Below are 24060 nucleotides of genomic sequence, written 5' to 3'. Positions count from 1 at the left end.
AGATGATAAGAAGAAGAAGTCCTTCTTAGATTGAAGATTGAATTGGGAGAAGAAGAAGCCTTCCAGTATAGATTATTGAATTGGGAGAAGAAGTAGTCCTTCTCATATTGAAGATTCCGTTGGAAGAAGAAGTAGTCTTCCCATACTGATTTTTATATGATAAGAAGAAGAAGTCGTCCTTCCCGTAGATATATTTCAATATACCCACAAGAATATATATGTAGATAAACAAATAGACAGCTCGAAATATGATTATGTATATTAAATGAATGTAATCTGAAGAGATAGGTGCATTGTACCTTCTGTAGTGGGTTAAACGAGTTGTTTCCTTTAATTCCTTGTTATCATTCAGTTTTAGTTACCTGAGTGTCTCATGCTTTACCCTGGCCTAAGCCGGACTGGTGCTACCCTCCCCGGGACGTGGCAGTATAACATATTCTACAGAGTAATTCACAAGATGTGTATCTTCATTTCAACTTTGATCATGAGAGACATTAAAACCATATTGGACATTCAAGTAATTTCAATTTTGATTTATTGGATCGCTTTTATACAACTTTTGACTAATCAAAGATGAGAATGAGTGATGATGTGATGAAATTGATTAAGAGACACTCAACAAAGAACAACCATGGGCAGGTCGGGATTCGAACTTGGGACCCTGGTATCATAGCGCGCTGTGATAACCACACTCCCACAGACGTCGGCTAATTTGAATTTTATTGTAAAGTCTCGTCGACTGTGACACATTGCGATGAGTTCTAAGAAATTTACTTTTAAGAAGTAACTTTGCTCAAAAAATAACTCCGTTATTGTTATTGGTAATCATTTTGAAACGTAAGCTTCTTTTGCAGCTATTCAAGTCTGGATAGCCTCCCCGATGGCGCGGTGGTAGCGTCGTTGCCTTGTAATCAAGGGGTCCCGGGTTCGATACCCGGTAGAGGCACATAGTGGTTCGGATACCACTTTAAACTGTAGGTCCAGTCCCGATTAGCCATACTATGCAAAGTGGAATTAAAACACTAAATCAATCAATTAATCAAATCAATTCTGGATACCCTATAATTCGTAACACGTGTTGAACGTGTAAAATGCATGTCACTGGTTGACATCTAAAATTTACTGTAATCTCGATTAAATTATAAGTAATTTCATGAATTTAAATATGAAAATATAAGAAAAACTATATACTTGAAACAAACATGGTATGCGAAATAAGTGTGTTTGTGTGCGTGTGTGTGTGCGACTGCACTTTACCTAGATGACGTCAGAGTGGTAACGTTTGTGGTTGTAATACAATCTACCTAAAGATTACAGAAATAAATCCTCCAACACAGACCAAAGAGTGAGCACTCCTAGAACGGTGGTCATAGTGAAACTTGAGTTCAATAACAATTATTTAGTACAATTAAAATCCTAATTGTCATAAAGTATGTATTAAAAACTTGTTTCCACATGCTTAATCCATCTCCGAAAGGTTTTCCAATATATCGTAACGTTCCTCAAGGGAAGTGGGATCGAATCTGGGTAGTGTGGCTCATTCATCATTCATCCTCAATAATGGCGTACTCGCTATTCACGGTGAGCTTAATGGCAACGTGCGAGAGGTGATAAGTGTACACATAAATGGCAAAACACAACATTTGCATTTTATACCCTCAAAGAAATAATCGGCATGGTAAAACGGAATAATATACCTGAATCTGCCTGGATATGGAAGTTCGGCGTTGAGCTATTATGATCGTGACTACCGTATACAGAATGTCGAGAGTTTGACTTGCAACTCGCTCCAATATTTCTTCGCTCAATCCTCGTTCTGCCCCTCTCAACGTTCGCTCTAAAACTGCCTCATGACCTCTCTTGTCCCAGATATTTATTGTCATAGATTTTACTAAGCAATGCGGAGTCAGTCACCTGTATTCTCTTCCTGGGTTTCACCTGTTTACGCCGTTAATGACCCGGGAAAGCTTAGGTAATATCTGACACCTCATTCCTTATTGTCGAGTTCCTGTCTGGAAAATGATGGCCAGTATCTGGGATTTTGAGCTGCTTTAATGTAATGTATTTTCAATATTTGATGACCTTAAAATTGTCAAAAAATGACCTTTAAAAATTTGATTTATGACCTAATACATCCAAGAAAATTCCCTATAAACTTAGGAAAATAACCTAATAATTCTGAAAGATTTGTAAAACAAATTTATAAACTACCAAGAGAAATTCTAATTTCAAATTAACGTTACAGTATATATCACATGTTCATTGCGTATGGTAGTACAAGTAAGAAAGTATACTTTTTGTCATCTTTTACACTTTAAGTACCGACTTGCAGTACACAACGAAAATCATATGCATATTTTCATAAGTGAATGATTGTCGGTTGTTGGACAAGAGAGCCTTGTACATTGAAAAACTTCTCTCGACTTCCACCGACACAAGAGGAGCGTACTTGAAATAAACAATATTACTTGCTATTAAATCACTTTCAATTCCATGGAGTGCAAAGATGAATTATGAATAAATGATGAGTGAATTATTTGGTCGATGTTCTGAAAGCATTAGACAATTATTCTCTATCTTTTCAGTTTAGTTAACTAACCATTTGTTGTTCCTTACAGCTTGTAACCGAACATACTATGGCGACATCGGGAAGACGTACGACTTGAAGATCAGGCGGCCACGGGAAGACAGATTGCCTTTTGTCTGTCACTTGAACTTCACGGCGGTAGGGGGCGATCATGGCGAAATAGTACAGGTGAGTTGCACCACCACACATTACTAGAGTGCGCGTCAAATCTCCTGCATATGGCCTTGAACGGCTGAACAGCACCAGCGAATCACAGACGTGCGGCGTTGCCTAGTTCAGTGACAAGGCGTTTCGCTCAACCACGCTGTCTCTTTTCCGTGTGAGATTTCGACGTGGCACCGCTGCAGTGCGCTGCTATTGGCTATTGTCATATGCAGGAGATTTGACGCGCACTCTAGCATTTCACTCCAATGGTTGAATTTGTATCCTTAAGATATAGGCAACCTGGATATTTGATGTGTATTTGCATTACCTATCTTTAAGATTCGAAATTGAGGGCGTGCTTTCTTAGGAGTGTTAATCCGGGGCGTAAGGGGTGACCTTCTGTCAACCTCACTTCCACGTAGTACACCTAGAGCGGCTTTTTGCAGACAAACGAGGCTCTGGCGACTGGCCCTATGACCAGTATAATTCTGTGTGTTGTCCTCTTTTTTGTCCTTATGTGTGCTGAGTGCCTCTTTGCAGCCTCAGCTTTTAATCTAAGTCAGAATGTTTTAATATTTTCGTTATGCGACATTACAGTTGTTATTTTAGCTAAGATAAGGGGCTGGATCCCATATAACGTGACGGGTGCAAAATAGCTTTAAGTGCTGATGCACCCAAAATATTAAATTCAAATTCAAAAGATAGGCTAATATCCCTCCACCGGGTATCGAACCCGTTGATTACAAGGCGGCTACATTACCACTACGCCATCAGGGATGCTATAAAGCAAACATGAGAAACTAACTAACTAACTCTTTAGCCTTCTTAAACCCGAAGGTTCATGACTGCAGCTACACAGGCCTTCCATCTGTCCCTACCCCTACCGATTTCCTTTAGGTCCATCTCAACGTTGTCCTTCAATCTTCGTCTTGGTCTTCCTACTGGTCTCTTACCGTCAGGTTTCCCAACAAGAATCCTGTAAACTCTTCTTTCCTCTCCCATTCGTGTCACATATCCTGCTCACCTAAGTCTTCTTCATTTAATCACTCTAATAATAATAATAATAATAAAAACAAATAATAATAATATTGTAAACATGAGAAGCACATTAGAAAATAATCGATCCCCTGATCCTTTGTTTGGAACAAGAGAGCTTTAATCACTAGGCTATCGTGCAACTCGAACGTTGCATTCAAGACACATGCGTTTGATTATGAGCTTGGTGCAGCAAACATGGCTCCAACTCCCCTCCGTTGGCTTTTAGAGTGCTAGAGTAGGCAAATTCCTTTTGAAGCGAAACCTACACAAATTACTGAGCATTGTAAATGGGATTTTGTCGGCCATCGACGCAAATAAATAATTTTTCTACAGAATTTTGAACCTTCTATATAAATGCATTTACTTATGTAAATATTTTATCATTTTCTCGAAGCTTCATTTTTTTAAATCCCTGCAGGAGCTAAAAAGGAAATTCTGTTTGTGAATCCGTAATCGGCCAAGGCTTTTAATTTCTGGAATGGAATTTTTCTTAATTAAAGAAGACAAACATTGGAAGTCATAGACAGTTTGGGGAGAAAATTCACATTGAAATCCATTTCCATACTACAGGTGCCAATACTGGATAATTTATTATAAGAATTTGTTGTGTTACACCCCCTATATAATAAAACAAGGCCATCTTCATAGGGGTTAACTGCCTTCCTAGGAAGAACAAACATGTTACAAAATCTCAGGTTTGAAAGTCTAAAAAACACCTGCAGATCCTCTCTATAACCTGCAATATAGGGAGATTAATTCCAGATTACGTGAACTTTGAAATTACATCACTAGATGGTGGTAGAATCGAGTCTGAAGTCCGCCATAGTCTAATTAGTGGGTAGGGGGTTAGTTCAGCAGTGTTATCATTAACAACATTAGGGATTATTTTCCCACGTACAAGTAAAGTCAAGTTAAAATATCCTTAGAAAACATTAACTTAATAAGGCGCTCCCGAAATTGTAGTTCCACGTAAAATTTGCGAAGGTTTTGGAGCTATCTTAAAAACGAAAAGAGCCGAACATTCCCGAACGCGAGAACGTTATGCTCTTTTCTGTAGCCAGTACTATATCCAGAAACTTTAAGGCTTTGTAGCAGGCTGCTTTACTTTAAAACAAGTGAAACAGTAGGACTGCCCTGCAGTCCGATAATGACGTCATAAGTACCTTCATAATGACAGGAATAGAGTCTGTCATTCTTAGCAAAATTTATTTACTCATTGGTCTATGGTTAAGATTCCGATTTCAACAGCGAAGGGACTATTATCCGTACCAGCTAACTGTAGACCAGGCGAAAGAGAACAAGTCTCTGCGCAAGTAGTGACGCGAGACACCTCCACCAATCAAAAGTGAGAGAAACGGGATTGTGTAATGGGCGACGGGAGTTACCCGATTTCCAATGCAGCGTTGCAAACTTTTGAAAAGGATAATGCCGAACGCACATGGCAAACGGACCGTATTTTTGTCTCCAGGTCCGTACGATTGGTTTAAGAATTTCTTGGGGAAATATTAGGGATAAAAATGCAACAGTAAATTTTGACAAGCCGTGCATTTAGCGTACGAACTAAGGTTTGGACCGTACGTCCGTACATGTCCGGTCAGGACCGTAGGGTTGGCAACGCTGCGCTTTCGCCACTCGATTTTCCTCCTCCTCCTCTGCCGATATGCGCGGCCTGGCTCCACAGTTAGCTGGGACAGATTATATGTTGGAAAACAGCGCAAGATGTAAGCCATATCTATGTTATACTTGAGTAAAAATAAACTGTGGTAAATGGAAAATTAGTTGGGAAGTTTACTTTTTGACTCTTGTAAGTAAGTTTTTATTTTTCTGGGGCTTTAACGTGGGGAGACCCAAGTTTAGGGGGGCAGTTTATTCGCTGAAGAGCATAAGGGCTTTGAGATTGAACATGGCTTTTAAATGTTTTAACCAATTTGATCATAACCATATTATGACTCACCAAAAGCAATGTGCAAGTTTCAGGAGACCTTAACAAAAAGCCACAGCCTTACATCCAGAGAAGAAAGCCTAATGTCGTCTGAAAACTTTTGCATTATTTAGTAAACACCTGGAATAATTTCAAAATTAATGTTAATTAGAACCAGTTCTGTGAGCCGCTTTTCGCCCATGATGTCGGCCATTTGCAAGTGAAAATGTCACGGTACAGCGTGCAGGAGCGTATTTCATACCCATTATCCAAAGTGACCCTGATTTCGACAAGATGTGGTTCATGCAAGACGGAGCTCGACCCCATCGGACCATGAGAGTGTTTGACGTCCTGGAGGAGTATTTTGGGGACCGCATTCTGGCTCTGGGGTACCCAGAGGCCACTGGAAGGGGACTCGCTTGGCCGCCATATTCCCCGGATCTGAACACATGTGACTCATTTTTGTGGGGCTATGTTAAGGACAAGGTGTGCAGAAATAACCCCAAAACCATTGCCGAGCTGAAAACTGCCATTCAGGAGGTCATCGACAGCATCGATGTTTCGACACTTCAGCGGGTCATGCAGAATTTTGCTGTTCGTCTGCCCCACATCATCGCCAGAGATGGCAGACATATCGAACATGTCATAACCTAAATCCGAATGTCTGTAGTGCCATTTACATGTGCAATACAGTTTGTGTACTACGTGATTTGTCACTAATTTCCGTTTTATTTCATATAGGAGTCATTCCATGCCAAATCAACACAGATATGTGCAATTTTTAACCTGACCATCTCCGATTTTCATGAAATTTAGGGAGTTGAAACTATGACTAGAACTTAGTAACAATGAAAATTTTTAGTCTCGTGCGTCTTGTAATTGTTAAATTATTCAAGGTCAAAGTTTGCAGAAATTGCCCTTTTTGAGCCCGCTTAGCTATACTAAATCTGCTGTAACTCCGCCACTATTTTGCCTAGGAAGCTCAAATAAAGCTTATTGTACAGGGAATTGAATAAGCTTTCCAGTGATATATTACAAGCCTACCTTTGGATAAAAATATAATTTTGTCACGTGACCTTGACTTTTGACCTTGAATATCTCAAAACATGTCATCACCAAAAATCGTGAAAAAAATATATTTCGTCCCTCATACCATACTCTAAAACATACCAAAAAATCATTCTGGGACTGCAATGCGATCAGAAGATACAAAATAATATGTGTAACTATGTGACTGATAAAAGCCTCATTACATGAACTATGAAGAGTCAAATGTCCCTTAACACTCCCTACAAAATGTGAAGGAGTTATCCTGGGTATAATTGGTCATGAAAGAAATAGGTTAGGCACAGGGAGATCCCTAGCCTTGTGTGTCAAGCGCAGGTCCGGCATATTGTTGACCGCCATATTGAATTCAACGCAAAAATTTCAAATGAAAGGGGGTTATGTGATATATCAAATGAGGCTAGAATTTCACGAGAAATGAAGTGACGAAGGATTTTGCAACGTATATTTAACCAGCAAAAATTTATTACTGCATGCTTGTAACCATTTTCTCCTTTTCGAGGTGTTAAAAACAAAGCATTGGAATGCTCCTAACGTGTTAGTGAACTCATCGAGATCACGCTGACATCTTGGGAAAGAAAGAAGTATACACACCATTGCATATGATTTTAAACAGCTACATTCACCAAATAGTTGAATAGTGAAGAATATTGGGAAAAGTATCTCAAACAATTACGTGACACTTCCTTTGGAATGAAAAATTCTTCAGTGACGAGGCAAATTTTTATGTTCACGGTGAAGTTAATAAAAATATGCAATACCTGTGGTTTGCTCAGTCGAATGGTTGTTGCTGGTAAGCTAATTATGTGGTATAATGTATGGCGAACGGAAATGGTTGGTCCATATTCAACAACGGAACCTTAAGTGGTGAGGGCTTCTTGGATTTGTTAAGTGAACAGGTTTTTTCACCCTTGCTTACGGGATATGGCACTTTTCGAGAGTTTTGAAACAGGACAGAGTGTGACCACACTATGTAGACATTTTCGCAATTTCTTCATGGTAATTTTCTAGGTAGATTGATGGGCACACGGGGATCTATTAAAAGGCCTGCACATTCCCCAGATCTAACATCTTAGGAGGACTTTTACCTTCAGAAACATTTGAAGAGAATGGTGCATGCACTAAAAGTCCCTGATATTGACCATCTGAGAGAAGGCATAGTTGCTGCTTGCGATGTTGTTGCACATGCTACATTACCAAATGTTCTATGCGAGTGTGAGAGACGTCAACGAGTGTGCTCACAGGAACATTGACAACATTATAATGAGCATATATCGTAAGTGAAAGATATGTGTATAACTTTTTGCTGGCATAAGATACGTTGGAAAATCCTTCGTCACTTCATTTCTCGTGAAATTCTAGCCTCATTTGATATATCACATCACCCCCTTTCCTTTGAATTTTTTGCGTTGAATTCAATATGGCGGTCAACAATATGCCGGATCTGCGCTTGACACACACGGCTCGAAATCTCCCTGTGCCTAACCTATTTCTTTCATGACCAATTATACCCAGGATAACTCCTTCACATTTTGTAGGGAGTGTTAAGGGACATTTGACTCTTCATAGTTCATGTAATGAGGCTTTTATCAGTCACATAGTTACACATATTATTTTGTATCTTCTGATCGCATTGCAGTCCCAGAATGATTTTTTGGTATGTTTTAGAGTATGGTATGAGGGACGAAATATATTTTTTTCACGATTTTTGGTGATGACATGTTTTGAGATATTCAAGGTCAAAAGTCAAGGTCACGTGACAAAATTATATTTTTATCCAAAGGTAGGCTTGTAATATATTACTGGAAAGCTTATTCAATTCCCTGTACAATAAGCTTTATTTGAGCTTCCTAGGCAAAATAGTGGCGGAGTTACAGCAGATTTAGTATAGCTAAGCGGGCTCAAAAAGGGCAATTTCTGCAAACTTTGACCTTGAATAATTTAACAATTACAAGACGCACGAAACTAAAAATTTTTATACTTACTAAGTTCCATGCATAGTTTCAATTCCCCAAATTTCATGAAAATCGGAGATGGTCAGGTCAAAGGCTGTGTTGATTTCGCATGGAATGACTCATAGTTCTTTAATTGTCACCCTGTATTATTTATGCTAAGAGAACTATACTCAAAAAACCTAACCTATCATTTAGCATGACGTCAGTTGAGGAAGAATCTCATTCGAGTGTGCGACTAGTGAGGCGGTGTATACTCGGGAAGAATACTGTTCACTTTTCCACTGCTTCCAGAGGGTCGTGCTAAACGAAAACTGGTGATTTTGTTCGACATTGAAAAGTCTCTACTTGGTTTTGATCGATTGGTTGAGTTGGTGCCTTAAGTCCACTTTATCCACAGTAACGCTAATCGAGACTGGACCTACAGTTTGAAGTGGAATCCGAACCACTATGTGCCTCCACCGGGTATCGAACTTGAGACCCCTTGATTAGAAGGCGACGACGCAACCACTGCGTCATCGGGGAGGCCTAAGTCTCTACTTGGATCAATGAGGCTTTCTACGGACTAACTTCCACTGAACTAAATGAAATTCAATATCAGGAATTCAGTCTAATTCTGGACGTTCATGAAAACAGAAGCAATTGTATTCATTCGGGAATGACATGGCATTTTTGTTTACGAAATATGTAACTGATTCATCAAAAGAAAAGTGTAATTAATTGACACTCATTCTGCACTCTGCTAGGAGTGCATTTAGTTCTCATCAAGTAACAAAACTTTTCGTTACGCTATTAAAATGTATAAAGAAATTTAGAGATTAGCACTAAAAAGGGTAAAACTGAATGAGTTAGCTATCTGCAATGTCTACACAACGCTTATTCATAGAATTCGGTTGCCGTTAGGATATTTTATGTATTTTGAGGAATTTGATGAACGACACGCACTATTATATCATATTGTGCCGGAGATTTGAACGCACTTGGTTCGCCGCTCTCGTGTTGTCTCCGAATACCTGGAACCATTATGTGGAATAATCATGTGAAATATGGATCTGGTAACGCAGGATGTCATCGATCCATGTGGATTCGCTGAACAATCCGTGAACGCATCAGCATTTCATTACATCAGCAACCTGTGACGTATCCCAGTGATGTAGGGAAATCAACACTGTCAAGCCTGAGAAGAAATCTTCATCCTATTACGTAAGCTTTAAATATTGAGGATATTTTGTGCAACAGTTGTTGAAAGAAACTCAGGTATGTCATTTAATGTAACACATCAAGTTCTATAGCGTCACAATTCCAATGCGAACCAACCTTAGTGGCGGAGTGGTTAGCACTACGACGCCGAGTGTCCCGGGTTCGAATCCAGGCTGGGGCATTGGTATTTTTTGTGATTGTCCCTTTATCAATTTTGACACTTCACCACTAGAATGAGTGGCCAAAACTGGCAGAAAAGCGATGCTAAATAACTAAAGTCACAACTTTTTTAATCGGTGAAAAACGACTGCCTAATTATGGAAACTTCTGAATTTACCTGAATACGACACTTACACGGCGCTAAGATGAACTTTTAAACGCAAGACAAAACATGTGTGTATTTCTCTACTTTCTATTGTAATCTCCTCGTTACAGTAATTCTTGGTTTCATCCCGAAATTGGTTTCTTCAAAGAATGTTCAAAGAACTTTACTCTTTTATTCGATGCATGCGTAGTATCTGATGCCTCGCCTCACGCTTTCTGTTCTTCTGCGCAGCGCAGTAGACCACCGCGCAATGTAACTGCGCACTCCATACCTGACGTCACAGGCAATGCTGCTATTTCATTTCCGCGCAGCGCAATAGACTACAGCGCAATGTAACTGCGCACGCCACACCTGACGTCACTGCAATGCTCCTCCTTTCATTTCTGCGCAGGCGCACCAGACCACATTTCGCTGTAGCCGCAGAGCACTTCTTATTCAACGTCACCGTACGTTGGCAGACAAACTGCGAATTCCGCACTGAGCCTCACATCTCCAACTGCAGCAGAAATCCTTTAACAAATACGGGAATCGACTCTCCATCATTCTCTGGAGAAAGGACATTTCGCCGCTTCTTATCTCGGACAGCTGCAGATTGTTTTGCAGGTCTTCCGGGGCGGCCTCTCCTGAGTGACCTCGGGGGAGAAACAAAAAACCCCTTTCGCTGCCATCTCGGAGCCGAAATAAATTGGCTGACATAATTCATGGAGGATGACGATAGGGGAAGTGACGTCATTTTTGCTCCGTAATGATGATAAAAGGGACAGTATCTTGTCTCACGGTGGGCCTTCCTCGAGTGGAGAGGAAAAGGATGGACCGCTTTAAGGGATCTATCGTCACGTGTCATTTCGCTACATTTGTTACGGCCTAAAAGAAAGAGAACGATCGTGGGGACCTCTGCAGGGTGAAAATGGAACCAAAAAATTTATACTGATAAATGTGACTCTAATATGCCCTCATAAATAACTAATTTTGGGGCGTTGGTCGAGGTCTGATTCAGGCACCCTGCATTTTGTTCAAGGAAACTGAAAATGTCGATAGTATGTTCGCTCGGTTCAAAAAAGAATTTGTATATAGGGTGTTACAGAAAATTAGTTACATTTTTCTAAGAAAAATCTTGACTTAACGTTCATATAAAGTATAATCGCTGTAATGTGTTATTTATGGGATAAAGGAATGCTATAATGATGACATTTCGTAACTTCGAACATAAGAAATATGGGAAGGTAGAAAATTTAAAATCCAATTGAGTAATTTGCCTTGAAATTAGAAAACAAGTGACTAAAATTGAAATTTGCTGACTCCGATTTACTTCTCAATACTTCGTAGATTATTATGTAATATTTTATTCTTCAATTAAAAAACAAAAATGGAAAATATATATAAACAGCCTAAAATTCTTTATATTCATCGAAATGCTTAAGTACCAACAGGACAATAAGACTGTACTATAGAGAACAAATAACTCAAATTTAAAAGATACTGATATGTAATTTCAAGAACTATATATATAGTCTTGTCGTAAAAGAAGCTCGACCGACATCCATGTTGTTTGATTGATGGAACAAAGAGAATCCTTTACACTCTGAAGCGTTGCAGATGGTCGGATCCTTACCACCGAGCTCTCCTCTCAGCAGCTGGAGTGAATGTGGTACGGTTTGGTCAAAAGTGCCCGGTTTGGTGAATAGAGAGAAATTGCTGCTTCTGCACCGCAACGATCCATGCAATTCGTTCAAACATGAGGGAATCGAACTATTTCAGCACCCGTCATACTTCCCAGATCTTGCACCCTGCGTCTGCGTTCCTCCATGGCAGGCGTATCGAGATACGTTGAGGCATGACACTACGAGTGCTATAATAATTAATGATACATGATGGTTTATAATCGTAAAGCATAATGCTTGTACTTATATGGACGTTCGTTTTTACTACTAAAATATGACATTACTTATGTATTTGCATTATGTTTGTTATTTTACGTCAATTTTCTTTCACTTTTGGGTAGTAGCGACAATGATGATGAAACAGACAAAGGGACACTCTCAAAGCACACTCATGTCCGGGCACAGATTCGAACCCTGGATCTTTGATGCCGAGTTAGAAAGTCACCCCTCTCCCCACACAAATTATTTCGTGTTTGCGTTGTGATGATTTGTGGTCCATCGATTTCCAGAGTTATGGATCATCTGTGAGCGAGAATGAAATTATAACAAGCACCTGATGCCGATAGAGACACCGGGACGGGGGGTTCGAGAAAAGCGAGACAAACATGTGGCTTGTTGATACAGGAATTCTCCGATACGGCAAACAACGCGCAGGACAGCAGAAAATAATACAAGTGATAACGTAACGTGTTTCGCCGTTCCATCCAAGGGAAGCCCTTGCGAGCCCATCCAGACATGGGGAATATGCGGTACATTGGGATTATGCGCTCCGCAACGTGTGGGAAGTCTAGGACGAGTCAATATTTGACTTCCCGGTAAACAGTACACTTCTTGTTCTTGTATTTATGCAACCCCGTACGCACCTGTTCGATTTTTTCCCTTCAAATATCAGGGATTCCCTTGGGACTCACGAGATAAAATTAGTGAGGATTTGAGGTTTTTCTTGACAACAACGCAGGACATGTAAGTTTGCAGAACTTGTTTACCACAATTTATGGTTAGGTGGATGTGCCAACAGCTTCGAAAATGTGTATCTTTGATAACAATGGCGCTCTTTTTGATCTTTGTTTTTATGGCGACAAGGATGAATGTTGATGCTACTGGTGCGTCTTTTTTAATTTATAAAACGTCATGGATGAGCATATTATACTGTTAAGAAAAGTAGCAAAAGCCTCTCCGATATCGTAGTAGTAACATCGTCGTCTTGTAATCAAGGGGTCCTGGGTTCGATACCCGGTTGAAGCACATGGTGGTTCGGATCCTACTTTAAACTGTAGGTCCTGTCCCGAACAGCCTATCTGTTCACAAAGTGGACTTTAAACAAAAACTCAAAATAATAACAAAAGAAATATCAATGTCAAGACTGATGACTACCACGAAAGTGGGAAATAATTAAGACGGAACAGACAATACCATTGTAATGAATATAGCTAAATTAGAGCGGAATTCATGTTTCAGCGGGGAAAAAAGACACTGCTTTCATGCTGTATGTCGTTGAGGACGAGGACAAAGCAAACTCGCAAAGGGACATCATTCCAGAAGTGAAGACTCCAAACTCCGAACCGGCTGTGCGAAAGACAAAAAAATTGAAATAACCATTTCCTCACTCAAATATATTCTCGGAATTTTGGACAATGGTGATTTATTTCTATTGTTATTGTATTTTGCAACATGTCAAAAATTGACAAAAGCATATTATTTTTATTAAACTAATATTTAAATTAAATCAACATATGGCAACGGACGTTAAGGCGGGAAAGGGTACAAGTATTTTTCTACCACCACGTGGCGATATCTATCGGATTTTTTTAGAAACATCATTTCATGATTTCAGTTCGAAGCGCCCAGTTCGTGCACTGTTTCACAATTTTGAGACTTCATATTTTATGTTTCAACAGGAAATATGAGCATTATTTGGAACTCTTATGTACACTATCTTTGGGCATAGTTTCTTAAGTTACCCAAACAGTCGATGTTCCTATTGTTAGTGCACAAGTTTCGAGATATTGTGACATAACCTATTAATGTTTCTTGGGGGCAAGACGGAGTACTGCCCAAAACTACACTACAATGTAGCGTCGTTCGCAGAAGTAATGCCACCTTGTGGTTGATATTCGAAGTACTGCGTACGAGGTCTCCCCCTTAAGTAGGACAGTGATTAATTTTATTGTGCTAAGTAGCATGTACAATAAGGCACAGAGCGTTCAAAAATTCCCCGCACTCAAAGTTTGAGAATTTTATGCTTGCAATTTATTGAACTTGTCAACATGTGTTAACTATATCTTGAAATACACAAAAAATAATTTGTAAACTAAATGTGAGTGATACTGAAATCTCTGAAGTCAATAACACACTGAGAAGACGCCAAATCACATCCCACACGTTAAAATACACAAATAGGATATTGAAACAAAATTTGAAACAATCATACACTGCGCTTTTACTTGGCGCCAGATCATCGGGAAATAAGACTTCTAAATTTCTCTATCTGTCATGTGATTTTCCTCAAATTTTGCTTATAACAAAGCACGCGTAAAAGGCATTGTTGACAATCTGTGATTGTGTGTCTCACACCGAGGACTGTAACAGCGGCACTGATATAAGCATAACATCACACCAGAGAAGGCAATACACTTTGACCAGCGTTTGTACAGGTCTTGGAAACACTGCTGATAGTCACTGACAGTAAGTGTTTGTAAAATACGCGTAACATTTAATTTAAAGTCCGCGACGTCGTCAAATCTTCGCCCTTTCATAGCCATCCTAAGCTTGGGAAAAAGGGAAAAATCAGCAGGCGATAAGTCCGGAGAATATGGAGGATGATAGATTGATCACTGTCACTGAATGCTTAGCAAGGTATTGTTGTACAGACAATGCGGTATGAGGCCGAGCATTATCGTGTGAGAGAAATCAGAATCACAGAGGTCCTTCCTAACCCGCTTCATCCTGTTTCTGAGTCGACCAAGCACTTCCTTGTAATACCACTGATTGATTATTTGGTTTTCAGGGACAAATTCATGGTGGATCAGTTCTTGGAAACTTTCTCCACATTGTCATATTTCCTTGACGTTGAAGGGCGTCCTGATCTTGGTTCATCCTCGACACTTTCACGCCCACCTTTGAAACGATTGTACCAGTCACACACCTGGGTTCTTGATAATGCTGCATCACCATACACTGCCCGTATCATCTGTAACGTTTCGGTAAACGATTTACCCAATTTGTAACAAAACTTTATGCTGTAACGTTGTTCAATCTTGGTGCGCGTGTTTTGTACGCCGTCTGCACACGATCTGCATCTGACGCACGCTTGCCCCGATACCGACTGCCTGTAACAGGTTGAAACATGCACTGACGGGAAGTTTAGATATAGCTTTTTTCAGTGTTGGCAGAATACGGTACCTTTTTATTTGGTTTGGTTCTTTTTTTTTTTGACAGTTCGGTTTCTTTATGGGCGAACCTTGTATTTGAGCCAAACCATAAGCGGCCCAAATACATTCTACCAACGTGCAAATATGCGACGTAAATCCGCTGCTTATTGACGCAAGTACGTTATGCGAGACTGCCGAGACATACACTGCGACGTATATTTTCATCCATACACCCTTCCGTCGGAGCCCAGTTCTTCGAAGCACAAGCAGTCCCGTACTACCTATTTTCTACAAAGGGACCGACCTTTCAGCGTTGGGTCTTGGACGAGCGGAGGGCAGGGTAATTCTCACCGCTGGTCTCTTCCAGTTCCAGCCTGCCTTTACGCACACGTATACGCAGAAAAGTTAAGGCCTCGTAAACTTTTGAGCCGTACGAAAATTACGGGGGTACGTACGCAAATTACGGTGCATACCATTCGCAGGTCCCCAAATACTGTCGGATTTCTACGTTGGGTGCAAAATTTAATGACCTCGACGTGTTTTTACGTTAATGTATGGCCGCCACGGGTTAAATGGGTCCGCAGTCTTTTCGGACATACTGTATGCGTTTTATGGCCTGATATCATTGAGGGAACCTCCCAAAGAGTAATCAACTGAAACCCGACCCTGACTTGGCGTCTGCCGATAATAAGAGCGGCAAATCTTCCACCAGTAGAGGAGTAGCTGGTCCCATCCCCCGGAGACGATGTCGGGAGAGGAAGGGGTTAATATGGAGAAACTGGAATATGGCCAATGGCGGTCACCACACCCAGCGAGGCGTGCGGACGGACTTCCATGCAAAAGAGGTCACACCCTAAGGTCGCCGCTCCAGAACCACAGAAGCAAAGTTGCTCGTGTTCCCGACAGGCATTGGGTCAGAAGGTCACACGGTGGACTGCACCCGGGCGATAAATGTGTCGCGAATATTCATGCTGCATTCTGAATTATGCAGAACGGAAATAATGCTGAAGTTCCACTTCAGTGTGTGTGTGAAGGCGAGACCCAGAGCCATCCCTTGAATAAATTACACATTACTTAACGGGCTTAGTATGCTGAAAAGCAGATTTTAAGTAGCTTTATGTAATGCCTTCAGGAAATTTATGGAGTCAGTTACGCGTTTACATATTGCATCAGCTAGGAAGAAATGCCAAATGGAAGGTGCTTATTGGGCACATCGCTGAGCTAGGGTCTAACGAGTTATGGACTAGCAAACACTCTATCCACAAATTATATTTACCACAAAATATTCAACGGCAATACTCAAAGATATATACTTGCACATGCATTTATATTTCCTTATTTTAGGTCATTTTTCTACTTTTCAGGGTAGTCGCAAGAGGGGGATGAATGAAGATATGAGCTCGAACTATATTACAATTTCAGTTCAGACATGACAGTTGTGACGTTTCAGTTATAACAATGGTTAATTTTTTTAAACACAAAAGAATCGGTTATACAATGGATGTTGTCAATGTTACATTGTTGTAATATAGCAACCTAACTGTGAAATACAAGCAGTCTGTTTCATTATTATTTCAGATAAAAATGTTGATCACATTATTTTTTATTTAAAAATTATGAATCCCAAATATCATCAGGCAATTCAAAATCATCATTGCTTTCACAGAGTTTCTTGATGTTTTCCGTTACATTAAATTTTAAAGATGGTGGCTTACTGCACTTGTGAAAAAGAAAACTCCATACTGGATCTATGTTACCATTTTCATTATTTAAATTATTCCAGTCGTATTAATCTATAAGATTATATTTTATTTAAACTCTCTCTGGATGCTTCATGTTGACCAAGGCATTCAGGTGTGAATAATGCACAGTTTTTTGTGCTATGCAAACTTCCTGATGTATTCAGGATATAGGAAGTTCCATCAGGTTTATGGAGTCAGCTGTTTGCAATGGAGGTAGTAATAATCACGATTCGGCATGGAGGAAGGTCTCCATGGCCTGGGTGATATAGAGGTGAGACAGACTGAGAAGGGACTGACTTTGGTTTTGGATTGAGGAGAGAGAGGAACTTAGAGAAAGGACTTGAGGGGAAGTGAGGCGAGTCCTGGTCAACGAGCAACGAAGCCTAGAGAGGACTTAGTTTATTTTATTCTTCGAAATTACAATCACTCTTCAGATAGACAGGTAATTATCCTAACCCAGCCATGATTCAGGTTCGAAGGTTCATAAAACCCAATGAGTGACCATTGTCTTTTCTAGTTGTTAAGCTGTTTAGTTTTAGTTGTGCCTTTCACACTGTCAAGCATTTGATTTGTCATGTCATTGACGAGTGTTCTCATAATTGAGGATGAATGATGAATAAGTTACATTACCCATTGATTTATTGTGGGGGTGGTAGCTACAACACCCACCTCAAAGGTTAACTTTTTTGGTAAGATCCCACGAATCACAGAGTTCGTTACGCAGTATTCGTCTGCAATGAACGAAGCTTCCCAGATATTCAAGTCATTATCAGACATTGTTATAACTGTATCTTTAATCAAACTAAAAATAAATGCCTGATGAAGGGAGCGTGTGTTCTCCTGAAGCATCACAACGAAAAACTGTTTTTATGCTTGTAATGACCATACACTACAAGATGAATAATTCTACAATGCGAGCAATGCGTACATACAAGAAAAATTGGTATATATCTAATAAAAAATCAAAGACAATACTACTGTCTTGTCAAACATAGTTATTAATAATATTATTTAACTTTACGTGTGAAATTCTGGCAGCAGCTTGTAAAACAGGTCGCATTACTAGAGAAAGTTTATGTATTTTTATGTAAATGTTATAAGTATTACTGTATTGGTATTAGAACTCGTTTGTTTGATTTTTCTTTAAGTACACTTTATGCAGAGATAGCTTAATCGGGACTGGACCTACAGATTAAAGTGGGGTCTGAACCACTATGTACCTCCACCGGGTACCGACCCGGGACCCCTTGATCACAAGGTAACGACGTTACAACCGCTATCGGGGAGGCCAACATTAGATCTTGTATTTGTGTTTTCCGTGGTAATGATTTTCATTGAATTCTCTTTCCTCGCTTATTACAATGGTGAATAAAATTCTTCTTTGTAGCTAATCAGTGGTGATTTATTCATTCTAGTTTTTTGGACTTTTAACCACTGTTATTTTTTAAAAAGAGATTTACCTACAATTCGGAGGCTGAATCTGCCTCCGTCTTCAGGGTAGCGTCTAGTCGTTACGTCACATAAACCATTGTGAGTGATCGGTGATTTCAGAAGTATGACGCATTTATGTTTAACTGGTGGTTGACGACCAACCTGTGTGTAAGACTTGGGGAATAGAACGAAAGGGAATAAGAAAATTGTTAGTAGTTGTGGACATTGACGATGTTGTGAAATGTAATTTTATTGATAATTATGTATTTAATATTTCAATTATTGGAGTTGGAAGATATTTTTTTCTTGTATAATAATGAGTTGATTTTCCTGAAGGTGGAAGATTAAAATATCCAGAAACTGAGAAGTCCGATTGAGTAGAGAAACTGAATTACCAGAACTTTACACAGGCCGGTTGGGTGCGTGTCAAAATGAAACCTTTCTTTTTTGTCACAGGAGGTAAAATACGTGATCCTAACAGAACTTTTCACACTAAACTAAAAAAAAAAAAAAAAATCCCTCTCACGCGTGTTCTTTGTTACTCTGTGAAGACATGTGGAAAAATGGTATATGATGACACTGTTCATCGCATTCAAAATATGACGGTTAATGATTACTTATCTTCTGTATTTGACATCTGGAATATTGCTGTTGAATGGCCATCACTAATCAACAAGGATTTTTGCACTCCATCTTCCTGGAATCGGTTTTAAATGGCCGAGATGTATTGAAAGAAACACTCATCATCGTGTTCATCTTTGACAATTACAGCATCAAGATTGTCATGGAAGGAATCCAGGTAGGAGAAGACATTTGAAAGACAGATTACACCTCACGTCTTTGAATGACTGTAAGAGTTCAATCTCAACTCACTGTAGTTCAAGGTTTCGTAACACTTTTGAATGACCTCTACAATGATTTTTAACTCGTTCAATAAGTCTTCGAATCATCCATAAGCTAACGGCTAAGGAAATTTGTCCCCTTTATACAGGGACGGCGACAGGGGTGGGCAAGCGCCCACCCAAAAAATCCTGTGCCCACCCGATTGCCCACCCAATCAAATTCACTAAGTACATACACTTGGGGATATGTGAATTTTTCAATAAATAAGTATATTCTCGTATTCATTACTTGTATATTTTACTCATGAAGATTATGTATACTAGAAATGTTCACATATCATCATCCCATAAAAAGCTGTCTTAACTTTGTCATTAGAAAGCAAAAAAAGAGAATTACTAGAGAACTTGAAACAAAATAAACTGTCATCAACTGAATACTTCTATAATTAGAAGCAGCTAGTAGGCTTAGGAGGTGCAAAATTATGCAGGGTATGGTCAAGATGAGATCAGGATTTAGGATGATCTTGAGGACTGCAGCTCTGGACCTTCACTGGGGAAAACTGCTTGGAAAAGTACAGCATAAATAAAAAAATGAGGTACTAAGCACCTCATGTAGCTTAGGGGTCTTCGTGTTGTAAGCTCCGGGCCTTCACATATATAAATCCTGGCCTGCGCATGATTAAAATAATCTCTAATAAATAAAAATAGAAACCCCATCTTAGCGTTGCTTCCTCTAGCAACACAATAAATTATTTCGACTTTTTAATTAGGCCTACATTGAAATTACAGAAGTGTCTCTTTCTTTATTTCATTACAATTTTTACATACATGTCATCTTCAAATGTCTACGTGATATACAAACAACAACTTTGTATTCGTTCTGCTAATAAATACTAATAAGAAGTAATCACAATAATCACTATAATACCGAGGTGTATAAATTGTGATGTAAAAGTTATGTGGGTTTGGAAAAAGCTACAGAATTATTGAATTGATAATAGCCTATCAGTTACGTAATCATGCCATTTTTCTTGTGATTAACTTACGTAGAATTAAAAGAAGAAAGGGCTTGGAAGGAAAGCTTAGTTTTGAGGGCATCAGAGAACTAATCAATCACGATGAGAATGGTTTAAACTTTAGAAGCATCAGAGGTTCAGCCAAAAAGGTCGACAGAATCTGTAGATGCAGATGAAGTAAAGAAGAAAGGTGTCACGAAGTATCAATTCGGAAATTTTGTTTGTTTGTATTTAAATCCACTTTTATGCTCAGATAGGCTAATCGGGAGGTGGCAGTAGAAGCCAGAACCTCTTCATTATAAGGAGACAACGTTATGCCATTGGAGAAAAAAAAATATTCAGAAAGAACTTACAGGAAACGTGTCATATTTATCACCACATTTAAGAGGGTGTATTTCCAGAGACAAATATTTGAGACTTTCGGAAAATAACGTTATTGTTCACTGAGTTAGCTGCCTTGATCCAAGAATGAAACAATATGAAATTGAAACTACCACGTCATGGAATGACCCCTAATGAAACTCCACTTTTGAAAGAGTAAGTTGTTGCTGATTCGACTGATTTGTTCTGTGTGAAGTCACGTTTCTGCTAATTTGGCTAATGGCGACGAAGAGGTTCAATGGTGATTAGGTGAAAGTGACGAAGGACGAAAACAAATGCACGCAGACACTGAAAATAGAACCCACCACAAATTATTATTTTGACTGTGGTTCCAGGCGCCAGAGATTCGTTCACCTGCAAGATTTCCAGAGTATGCTTGGCAGGATAGAGGTTGACATTTGAGCGCTTTCGAAAAGGTCGCGCAATACAACCCAAATTATTTGTGAAAAAGAGATGAATTACCGGTTACAGTGATCAATTTCGATGACTTCTTTGTGTCCAAAATCACGTTCTACAAAATGTAAACTATTTGTTACCTCAGTGCATGTGTTTATCTAACCACACGTGCATCACTTCTCCCGCATGAGTAACGAAGACTAACTTCAGAAAACGAATAGCAACTTAGCAAGGAAATAATCTCTTCAATTCTTAACAGATTTTTCATTGTTACTTGATTATTACTTTTGGGCGATGTCTTGTCAAAATAGCCTTTCACAAGCCTTGGGATACTTTATGCAGAATGAAGAAAGATTTTTTTTTCGAGTGTGTGCGCACATTCCCAATAAGACATTAATTTTAATCCAAATATCAAGTGGCGGCAATTAGGAGGAACAAGTCGGGAAAGTCCCTCTCCCCCCCCCCCCCGCCACATTATGCCACTCGTTGCATCCACACTCTGGCCTCTTAATGCTAAGACTTTTCTACCAAAAAAAGTAAACTGTCCTTGCCCCCAAGTTTTGGCACACGATCGCCGTTACTGCAAACATACATTCAGACATTTGTCAGTTGCAATAACCTTGTAAGCCAAGAAAAGTGATCATTAACCCCCAAGTTTCAGTCAAAAACTAATATGATGAAAATTAAATGATCAGGAACATGCATTTAAATTACGAGAAAGTAATTTAATTCTTCACCATTGTCTACAACCACACTTTCCATCACTGTGGCCGGATTACTATATAAAATTGAGTATGTGCCATGTATTTTTTTCACTTGAAGGACAAAATGTAATGCAACCGATTCACATTTATTTCACTACATTGACGTGAATGAAAGAATGTGATTAGAACGTATGGCTGCGCACACACAAACACTTCCTTGAAATAATTGTATCCATCGGAGATAAAGAAGTGGTACAAGATTCGAGAATAGATTAGAAAAGAAAGATGAAAGACACCAAACACACATACGCGTGTGTGTGTGCCACTTAAGAGAAACATTTGAAGAATGGAACGAGAGAAGGTGAAACGGAGAAAGAGTTAACAAGCTGAGAAAGATATAACAAGGCATTAAAGAGTAAGAAAGAAAAGGGAAATCGGGAGTGTAAGAGGGGGGGATACATATATAAGTATGTCATACATATATGTATATGGCCTTACATTTATACCTGCCCACCCTAATCTATAAATATACAGCTTCTGCCCACCCGGTGAAAAATTTCTGGCGCCGTCCCTGCCTTTATACGAACTATTAGAATCCTGGAAGAACAATCCTCCCTCTGTTGTTTTATGTTCATCATTAAGCTCATTTGCTCATAAAGAACGCTTACTAGATGAACTACAAGATGGCAGCACCGCTGCATAAGCGCTATTCCTCTGGTTTTCATTCACTCTTTGGTGTTAATCTGATGACAACCTTCCGATTGGCGCAGCAACTGTTCAACTGTCGCAAGTGTGGAAAGGACTAAACATTAGACCAAAACGCGGTTTTAAGAAGTTTCATTCTTCCTCCAAATCATAGTAAGTTAATCGCATATTAATGATATAGGGAAAACTTGAAAGCATGATTTGGTGCAAATTTCCTGTAATTTGAAACGAACAAAACGGTATTAAACGAAGAATTAGAAAGGACAAAACTAGCAGATACCTTTTGAATATTTTATTTTTTCGATCCCAAGTTTACGCTTCAACTCCATGACATGTATTCGTCTTGCTGACTATACGTCCGGAGAGAAACTAGATATAATTGGATTAATGCCTCGTCATTATAACTAGCAGTAGCGTCGACAGATAATTTCGTTCGGTTCGACTGAAGGGTAAAATTAAAATCCCTTACTATTGTAGACGGTAGGGTGCAACGACGCACGAACCTTGCCTAATGCCCACGTAAGCTCAACGTCAAACGTCCAGCACGACAGGGAGGTCATACACCTACCTCGTATATAAGCACAGGAGCAATTACGTGGAGCTCTCTCTTTTGTCTCTGTTGTCATCGAAGTGTAAGCCTAAGCTATTGGGCTGGTAATCTTAGGATACGCTGTGTTCAAGTAAGTGTAACCGGATTAGGCAAGGTGAGTGAGTGACTGTGCCTTCCGTTTACAATCCCTACCTCCAATCACATCAATAAACCTAGTGTGGAGAGAGTATCGGTCATTGTAATTTTCAGTCTGAAGCACATGGGGAGGCTGGCTTGAATCAGTCAATGATGCTTCATCTCGGGATGAGAGATAAGCAATCCACTTTATTCAAGCCTCTTGGACATCTGACTCCTCAGTCTGTGTCACAGCATCAGCATGGGATTCAGGTTCAAACATATACTCAGCATGGGATTCAGGTTCAAATATATCCTCTTTCAATTGGCTTATACATTTTCTACTCTTCAACATTTGATACAGATTCTGAATCCGAGTGTGATGACTCTCAATATATTCCATTAAATTGTCTACAAGCATCTTGACTTATGGAATCAATTCCAAATCATCTTCCACACTTCTTTGAGTTTGTTTCAGTTGATGGAACTCATCATGATGATCTCCATACTTCACTTCACTCAGCTGCATTGTCTCTATCTCCATAAACTCTCCATCAAATGGTACACCCATCGTTTCCTATTCCTCTAATATACGTAGATGAATCGGAAAGTTCTGAATCAGAATCTGATTCATCATCTAACTCCTCTTCTTCTTCTTACTTCTCTTCCACAGATTCATTATAAGGTGAGCTCTTCTAAGATACTGTCTCTCACCTTGGATCTATCTTTCTCTCTCTTTCTTTGTTTTTCCTCTGTTTCTTTCTTTCTGTTTCCTTTCATTCTCTCGCTTTCTGTTTCTCTATCGCTCTCTTTTTTCTCTGTTTCTTTATATCTTTCTTTTCCAACGTTACACACACACACTCTCTCTCTCTTTTGACCTTGTTTGTCTTCTTTCTCTCTTCCTTTCTTCATCCT

The 24060-nt window shown here is 39.4% G+C and overlaps 1 protein-coding gene across 1 annotated transcript in view; it reads left to right on the top strand.

The window, feature by feature from the left end:
* LOC145998980 (uncharacterized) overlaps positions 1-24060 on the top strand; it is a 549372-nt gene that overhangs the window by 515032 nt on the left and 10280 nt on the right. The window contains exon 3 of the mRNA XM_083135828.1: positions 2619-2755. Within this exon, the coding sequence (XP_082991954.1) occupies positions 2619-2755 (137 nt within the window). The remainder of the gene's footprint in view (positions 1-2618; positions 2756-24060) is intronic.

Source organism: Lepisma saccharinum, chromosome 14 (assembly GCF_977018435.1).
Source record: "Lepisma saccharinum chromosome 14, izLepSacc3.1, whole genome shotgun sequence".
Classification (NCBI taxonomy): Eukaryota; Metazoa; Arthropoda; class Insecta; order Zygentoma; family Lepismatidae; genus Lepisma; species Lepisma saccharinum.
The sequence above is the reverse complement of the archived record's forward strand: the minus strand, read 5'-3'. Positions and strand labels throughout refer to the sequence as shown.